At 42.3% G+C, this 8,745-nt stretch overlaps 1 protein-coding gene across 1 annotated transcript; it reads right to left on the reverse strand.

Annotated features, from left to right (window-relative positions):
* Positions 1-3,396: 3,396 nt before the first annotated feature.
* On the reverse strand, positions 3,397-5,815 carry LOC117643350 (zinc finger BED domain-containing protein 4). The gene is made up of 2 exons (XM_034382195.1): positions 3,752-5,815; positions 3,397-3,657 (listed from the first exon to the last, which is right to left on the reverse strand). The coding sequence occupies exons 1-2, from the start codon at positions 5,813-5,815 to the stop codon at positions 3,397-3,399; spliced, it is 2,325 nt and encodes a 774-aa protein (XP_034238086.1).
* Positions 5,816-8,745: the final 2,930 nt, after the last annotated feature.

Below are 8,745 nucleotides of genomic sequence, written 5' to 3' on the forward strand. Positions count from 1 at the left end.
GGAAGATAGTACAAGGTCTTTACTATAAATACCATTGCCATAACTCTAGTATCATCCAGGACCCCAATAATCAAAAAAACTTAATTGGATATTTCTCACCTTCGGCAAATCAGAGACGCCAAAACTACCCCGAAACGTGAGAATCGCTCATGTGCCTCCCAATGTCAATTAAGCAGTTAAAAATTATTACTTTTGTTGATAGACACACAATTTATTAAACTGTGGAACTTTAAAACTTGGAAGCGAATTCTTATTGTTCATGACTGAGCGCTGCCACAAGAAGAAATACTACCACTTACAGATTTAAACTTTATAAGATTTATAATAATGATCATAGTTTATTATTAGTTTTTAATCTTGTCAATATGAATGTTAACTTGTAATTTGCAACTTCATTTTTTAAGTTTTGACTTTATCTAGTGTGAACGCTAGTGCCGACTACCGCCTCCGTGTGTGTTGTTCGTGTTGTTGTGGTCAGTTTACAAAACCCACCGGGGTTGCAATTCAACGACGCTTCTAAACTGCACCCGACTTTTATCGTTGCCCACCTGAAAACTTCACTTGAACGGTGAACGAAACTAAACGTTTTACCAGCTCGAATCGAATGTTTGTTCGTTCATTTTGAAAAATTGGGTTCTGATCATTATAAAAATTCATCAAAGGCACCTACTTAGTTAATTTCAACGCTTAACACTACCACTTTTGTTGCCACCGATACGTTCAAAGGTTGCCTACATTGCGAGGTGCCACTTTCGTCGTGGTTCACTCGGGAGGGTCTCTGGGCCGGACTAAAGGGCTTCGCTAGTTTAAGTTTTAGTTTCAGTGAAAGGAATAGGGGGCTCAGCCAATTACGTTACGAAAGCAGTGTTAGTTAAATGATAAGTTAAGGATCCCTGCTGTGAGTCTTTAATGAAGGGGACTAAGAGGCGTTACAGAAGAGAGAGGGGGTTCGTGACAAGTCGAGGGGCGATATAGTGTGTCTGTGACGAAAATTTGAAATTTTCGTAGCTTTCGGTAATGTTTTGTCTTCTTAACAAGGGGTGGCACTGTCATATAGGGTGCCGATAACTGTATGTTGGCTGCCGATAACTGAATTTTTGGTAACCATTTTCTCGGGTCAAATAAGAGTCATTAATTTTAGTCTTTGTCTAGAGCCTTCTGAGGTGTCTGGAACAAGTCGCGCGGGTCTACCTGCCATAACCTAGCCTAGAGGCTCTCTCAAAGAAAGCGCACGGTAATAACGGTACCTGGTTTTCCCAGGAAATAGAGACATAGGTGATTTCCAGGCAGTTCCTGGGAAAATCAGGTTCCGTTTTTACCGTGCGATGCTCTTCTGACGGTAACTATGTATACTTTACCCTTATTTTCCGTATTGCCTGAGACACTTCCCTTGTGATTTCTGCAGAATGTCAGAATAAGTTTTCAGCTTTCAAAATGCGAGAGTTTCGATCAGGTCTGACACAGGTTTCTGAAGTTCTGACAAGATTTACTCGAGTGATCATGCCTGCAAGCACGATATAGGTACCGCATGCCTGCCAAGCATTCACTTCCTGGTGCATACCTGACATGTACACGCTTCCTGATGCAGACAACTCCCTATCCCTTACACAAAATGTACGCTTCAGTTAGCGTGTACTTGGCAATTATGCACTAGTAAGTGAACGCTTGGCAGGTAGAGATGGGCGAACAGGCTCTGTTCGGATTCGAGCGAACACGAACAAGGAATTAAAAATATTATCCGATCCGATCCGAACAAGTCATCAAAAAATTCGAACCGAACGATCCGAACACACAGCTGTTCAGAGCCAAACGATCAAGGCTCGAACAGTCCTTTATATTTATAAAATACTGATATAGAGGGAGATTTCTCTTTTAGTATCCCTTAAATATTAAGATTATATCGCTCAACACTGTGCTGTGGGTTGGCTTGTACTTGTCTCCTAAGCTTCTCGGAAAGCATATGCGCAACATCTTCCAACTGGTTAAATCAGTACCCTTCCTTACCCACCATCAGAGCAGATGTAATGCACTGCACTTTGCTGAGTCGGAGTTGCTGTATCGCAGGTACAGGCACCATTATCAACATTATCACTTTCAACTAGTTGGCTGGAGGATGGTGGTTGACTGTTGATGACAGTTTTATCATATTTTCTATGTTGCTATGCTAGATACACATTAGCAAGCAGCACCTTCTTTTCCAAAAGATTACTTCAGTCTTCTCAATGCATATGAAAATTCACTGTCAATCCACTGACAAAATGAAAGAATACATTAAAGAAGGTTGCACAACACGGTTTCAATCCTTGTATGGGTGGCCATATTTGTTTACTTCTGCCAGACCTGATTCAGTTATTCGAACTCAAAAGTCTAAGGCCTTGTGAACTCCATCGCTCTACTCTCTCCTCTGCCTTGTTGATAGTGATGAAAGCTGTGCCATTTCTAACGGAACTAACCCGAGTGGAGGTCAAACAGTCAATTACTAAAACTAAACAAAACCAGCCTTCGTATTTTCTTGTCTTGCCCTCAATTTCTTTCACTTGAAGACGAATTGATCTCTTTGTTATGACTTCTGCTGTTCATATGAATCTTGTTTGGAAAGCAACAGAGGTCTAAAACTATAATTTTTGACTTTCGGACCCCAGTCTTGTGTGACCAGATAAGGTTAAGTGTGTATTATTATTTTGAAGTAGCTGAAGTTAAATAAAGCCTATTACTTTACATTCATATGACAGCAACACTTCTCTATTCCTATTGCTCGGAGAAGTCATTTAGGCCAGGCCTCCGAAGGCAAATAACTATTCTGAGTGAGAATGACCCCAATCACATCAGTTCAAATTTTCGAAGATGTTGCGTATGGCAACAAGAAGCCTAATGGGTGGGTGGAATGGAAAGGTCTGTTAAATGCTTACAGAGAATGTTTCTAAACCATCATTTATTTGGTTTGCCTATGGAATAATACAGTTTCATATGACCAGTTTAAATTATCTTCAATTTACAAAATAAATAAAATTTAAAACAGTTCAGTCAATTTCAATGCGAATCATATCATGTAATGATTAAAACTGGAAACAGTTCATCTAGTAAGTTAATCAACTAAACAGGAACGCAAGTCTGTTGTGTCAAAATGACTATCACATACATTTCATTTAAAAAAAGTCAATGCAAATCGTAACATACAATTAAAAAAACTGGAAACAGTTCATCTAGTAAGTTAAACAACTAAACAGGAACATAAGTCTGTTGTGTCAAAAGGACTATCACATACATTTCAATTTAAAAAAAGGTCAATGCAAATCATGACATGCAATTAATAAAACTGGAAACAGTTCATCTACTAAGTTAATTAACCAAACAGGAACGAAAGTCTGTTGCATCAAAATCGCTATCACATACATTTCAATAAAAACCTGGAATCTCTAAGTTGTCATGTAAGAAAACAAGCTCTTTGACATGCTCAGTAGCCAAATTAGTTCTCTTTGGTGTGACAACATTAGAACCTGAAGATGCCACTCGCTCAGATGATACTTCTGTGCCAGCGATAGCTAGGTATTGTTTAGCCACCAAGGCTAAGTTTGGAAACGAGGTGTGGTTAGCCTTCCACCACGCCAATGGGTCTTCCTCTACTTCAATGGTAGGAAGAAGGAGGTATGATTTCACCTGTAAGAGAAAACATTAAAATTGTATAAGAAATAGAATTAACTAACTAGATAAAGAAATTAAGTTTGAAAGATAAAGTGGTTATTAAACTTGCCTCATCTTGGATTTTTTTTGAGCTTTCCTCATTGGTGTGTGTGGTGCGGACTGCGGTTTTCTGCTGCAGGTGTCTCCATCTTCCCTTTTTGGCAGCTGGCTCAGAAGTGGGGGAATGCAAAGCAGTTCTAGTTGGTGTTGTTGGCACTTCCAGCCCTCTTCGTATTCTCACTCGGTACTTCTCTGCAGCTTCATTTTCAAGAATTTCTTGAGCAGATTGAATCCAAGACTGATCCTCAAGAATGTTTTTGTAACGAGGATCCACTAATGTAGCAACTTTGATTGTTTCATTGTCCCGATAGTATTCAAATCGACTCTCTAAATTTGAAAGAATCTTCCTGGCAAATTGTATTCCTGTTCCTCTTGGAGCACTTCTTATAAAGTCTTTCAGGTCACTTGTGATCTCAAAAATAGTGGGGAGAATCATCGAAGCTGTTGGTTTCTGTTCACTTCCCATTTCGTTGGTGTGTTCAGCAAGAGGTCGCAAAACTTCTACAAATCCTTCAGCTAGTTTCCATTCTTGAGTGGTGAGATGATCTTCTCCAGCTGCAGTGCATTCTGCCACTATAGCTTGTTTCTGTTCAACAGCTCTCTCCATCATAATAAAATCAGAGTTCCATCTTGTTTTGACTCTTTGGAGTAGGCCATGTCCAGGAAGTTTGAGTTCGGACTGGAATTTTTCGAAGCTCTCCTTGGCTGTTCGGCTTTTACTGTAGCGTTGGACTAACTTTGACAATTTCTCAATGACGCTGATCATATTCATGTCCTTCTTGGTGTCATTAATGGCAAGTTGCCCGGTATGATTAAAGCACTTAAAATGTTCCCAAGCTTTCTTGTGTCTTAATATTTCAGCGATTTCTTCATCCAGTATTCTCTCTTCTTTGGGCTGCTCCAACGCTGCCAGCATATTAGAACCATTATCAGAGGTGACATATTTCTTGACATGACGACTATTCAGAAAATATTCTGATAATTTGTCATCCATTCTTTCACATATAGCATCAGCAGTATGAGCACCAGGGAAAGGATCAAGATCCAGAGTGTGCTTTTCCATTGCCCAGTCTGGATTTATGAATTGGAGAGTAAATGCCAAGAAAGCATCGAGTTTTCTGGAAGACCATCCATCAATAGTTATAGAGACAGACTCCAGAGACTCGTTGTCGCATAACTCTTGTAGTCTTTCCTGTAACTTTCTCTTGCCGTCTTCATACATGGTAGGTATGATAGTTCTTGAAAATTGAGACCGAGATGGGACCATGTATCTTGGCTCCAATACGTTGACCAGTGCAAGAAATCCTACTTCCTCGACGACAGAATAGGGCTTCAGGCCTTTCGCCATGAACACAGCTATGGCCCTCGTTATTTCCTTTGACCTTTTTCCTTTAGAGTCCAGTGGGAAGTTAACGAGTCTTTTCAGCTTAGGGACATTACTCTTTCTCTTCCTGGCTCTGTCAAGGGCAAGTCTAGTTTTGATCTTCTGAAGCCTGCAGTACTCGGAATACAGATTGAGATGCACTTTTGATAGGTGTCTAGTAAGCAGAGTGGTGGAGCCCGTAGGGGTCTTGGCTTCACTACCACATGAATTGCACTTTGCAAGATCCTTGTTGATTTTCTTAAAGTATTGCCACACTAAGCTAGTGGAAGAATGTACTTTATCCTTTTCCTCATTTGTGAGGAGAAGGAATTCGGAATCATTTTCACAGTTAGTGGGAACAACTGCGTCCGGAGACTGACTTCCAATTCTTCTACCTGCTTCCGTTGTTGCTGAAGTCGACTGCCCAGCAGCAGGTCCTCTTCTTGGAGTCGAAGAGGGAGCAGTAGAGTTTGTTGACAAAACCCGAGAGCACGAGCGCGTGGGTGTCTTCCAACCGCCGCCAAAAAATTGAGTGATTGAGCTCTGGATGGGAGCAGCAGCAATTGCACCACACGTTGGCCCTGTCCCAGGTGGTGTTGGAGTTGGAGTATCAGTATCCGTGGACGTTGACGGTGGTGCGCCGTCGTCACTCGCTAATTCTTCTCCCCAAAATGCCTCATCTTCTTCATCAAACGATGCCGGCGGCGCCATGACGGAAAACGGGGGCCTGGAAAGTCAAAGTAGCTTTAGGAACGTCAACAACACACGAGAACCTAACCTAGCTTTAACGTCCAATCAAGAAAGCATCCTACGAATTCTTGAAAGGCAAGATTTATCTGACCCGTGGATTAATGATCTTAGAATAAATTTAATAACCCTTAAACAAATAAATCAACACGTGACACGCCGCATTACCTTCAAGAAGTCCGTGAGTGGCTTGTCCGGCTGCTAAATGGGGCGGAGTGAACGTGCTGCACGATAGCGAGGGTCAAGGTCAAATGGGCGGGGGGATCGGGAGGGGACGGATGGGAGGTGGCTACGTGAGGCGAGAGAGGGGGGAACGCGTTGTCATTGGCTTCGCACTTTTGCCGCCTTTCAGCGCGTCGCGCGCTGCGTTTCAAAATGAATTCTCGCGCAGCCGACACGTCTAGTAAATGTTCGGCCACGAACGACTTTGCCCGAAATTTTCCGAACAGTTCGTGGTCGAGCACTTTTTGTTCGACCCTGAACAAACAAATTTTTTGTTCGGATCGTTCGAGTTCGCGCGGATCCGAACATGTTCGCCCATCTCTATTGGCAGGCATGCGCTACCGAGAGCGTGCTTGCAGGCATGCTGCAGGTAGAGTGTTCAATGTACCCATTTCGATAGAGTGGCCTTCACGCCAGCGAGGTAGGCAGGTAAACTATCGACCTTGAAGTATTCCGGTATAATTCAATCGTCAGTACCCGTGAAGTCTCTTGCCCTGCGAGGAAGCCAGTCCAACCATCGTGTCACCTTGTAGTGATTCAGTAAACCGTAATCATGCAATTAACAGTATCCGTAGAGTCTCTTGCTTTGCCCCTGCAAAAAAAAAAAAAAAAAAAAAAAAAGCATTATGGTAGTGATGGTGACAGCTCATTCAAAAGCATCAGCGGAGTGCCATATCAGCAAAATCGAAGCCCTTTCGACGCCGGATAGAACTGAGCTTGGTCAATCAAAACGACAACAGCGCACCTCGTCCAGGAAAGCGCGTCACCCCACCGGACCAGCAGACAGCTTCCGAGAGTCGTTTTCGTCGCTGTCTCTCACGCACATATTGGGGACGTCCCATGAGTGCGAGAGAGACAGAGGACGTTAGTCCGACAGACCAGCAGACTGGTTCCGAAAGGCGTACTTGGCACTGTTCAGAAGTTACAGAAGAGAATGTAACTATTCTATTCTGCTTTCTGCTTGTAACCCGAGGGGTTACCCACTCGGTACTTGGGCGTACACACGATTCCGGATTCCCGCGATTCCTGAACAAATCTTGCATAAAAGGAGAGGTTTTTGAAGATTTTTCTTAGCTTTTGAGTGTTTTGTGTCTATTACATATCCCTCTCCATTGAAACTTTTAAGATTTTCGATAAAATTTTGAGCAAATTACGAACGATTACCGGACTGAGTGTACACACGATTTCCGGAGTGGGTAACCCCTCGTTGTAACCTCATCCCTTCCCGATGAAATGGATCACTTTCCATTAAATGTAGTTTTCCATACATGCCAAAATAAATGTGATGTCGGTACTTCTCGAATAGGCTAGGAAAAGTACAGCACCAAGAAAGAAAAGTTTAACGAAAAGAACTGCGCATTGGGAGCAAAAGATGGCCAATCTTGGCTCACTTGGGACACTTGTTAAATTAAGGATTCTGAAAAGGACTACTAGCATGTCCTAGAAATATTTGTCACAGAGAGTTCATATTTTGGTCAATAGTATACAACTTCTAATTGTTTCGAAAATTGGGGAGCCCAGTTTGGAGAAACGACTGAAAGTTTACGTAAACCTCCATAACTCAGAAACTAAGAGGAGTTGGAGCCCTAGTCTTAGTGTATGAGGTAATGCAATGACAACACTATTATTCCACTTGCGATACAGACCACACTTTCTGCGCAATACAAATTTCATCGCACTTTTCTGTGATAATCATTGCAAAAAGGTGTGATGAGCTACAGTATTGCAGAATTTTGCAATGATCATTGCAAAAAAAACTGTAATGTTTGCAGATTTTGTGATGTCATCATCGCAGTTTTTTTGCAATAACTCCGCTCTACATTGCAGGAAGTTGTGATGATCATTGCAGAATTTTGTGCGATACAGAAGTCATTGCATGTCAGGAGCAATGATTCGTGGGAATCGCATTGTTGATATCATCACACGTTTTTGTGTTGAAAGTATCGCAACTTGGATAACAGTGAAGGAACTTTTTCCACACAAGTGTTAAAAAAAATAATTAAATAGCCCCTTTTTTACTTTACAATAACCTTAACCACATACAAATGCCTACTGTAAGTTCATCATATTTCCTTACTACGGTTTCGGAATCGCTTCGCAGTCGACTTCGAGGCATAGCACAGGAGTGCGGCTGGTGCTGGAGCTGCGGGACGTCACTCGGAACCGGTAACGCCCGTACGGTATTACTGGGAAGTTGGGAAACGTCCAGCTCACCGATTCGTTCTTCACAACGTAAACGCCCTGAAAAGGTTAAATATTGAATCAGTAGTTCGAGTCAGCATGATAATGGATGATTTTGCAATCCGCTCTACAATCAAAAAGAGTGTACATAGTATGCTCTAATGGAGCTGCCTGCAAGCACGCTCTAGCTAGCGCATGCCTGCAAGCATGCACTAACTAGAGCATACATGCCAAGTACACGCTTCCTGATGCAGAAAAACTCCCTATCCCTTATGCGGTAAATGTATGCTTCAGTTAGCGTGTACATGGCATGTATGCAATATTAGTGCATGCCTGGCAGGCATGCGCTAGTTAGAGCGTGCTTGCAGGCGTGCTCCAGTTAGAGCGGACCATGTACACTCTTGATTTGTAGAGCGAGCGGTAGACTTCTTAACAGCTCGGACGATCCAGCTGAGAGCTTTTTTTATGAGGCAGGACTTAACTCAACATTT

Source organism: Thrips palmi, unplaced genomic scaffold (assembly GCF_012932325.1).
Source record: "Thrips palmi isolate BJ-2018 unplaced genomic scaffold, TpBJ-2018v1 HiC_scaffold_17, whole genome shotgun sequence".
NCBI lineage: Eukaryota > Metazoa > Arthropoda > Insecta > Thysanoptera > Thripidae > Thrips > Thrips palmi.

Coding starts and splice junctions, on each gene's coding strand:
- LOC117643350 (XM_034382195.1), bottom strand. CDS start 5,815: ATGGCGCCGCCGGCATCGTTTGATGAAGAAGATGAGGCATTTTGGGGA. Junction 3,658..3,751: donor CAAAAAAAATCCAAGATGAG/GCAAGTTTAATA, acceptor TTTCTCTTACAG/GTGAAATCATACCTCCTTCT.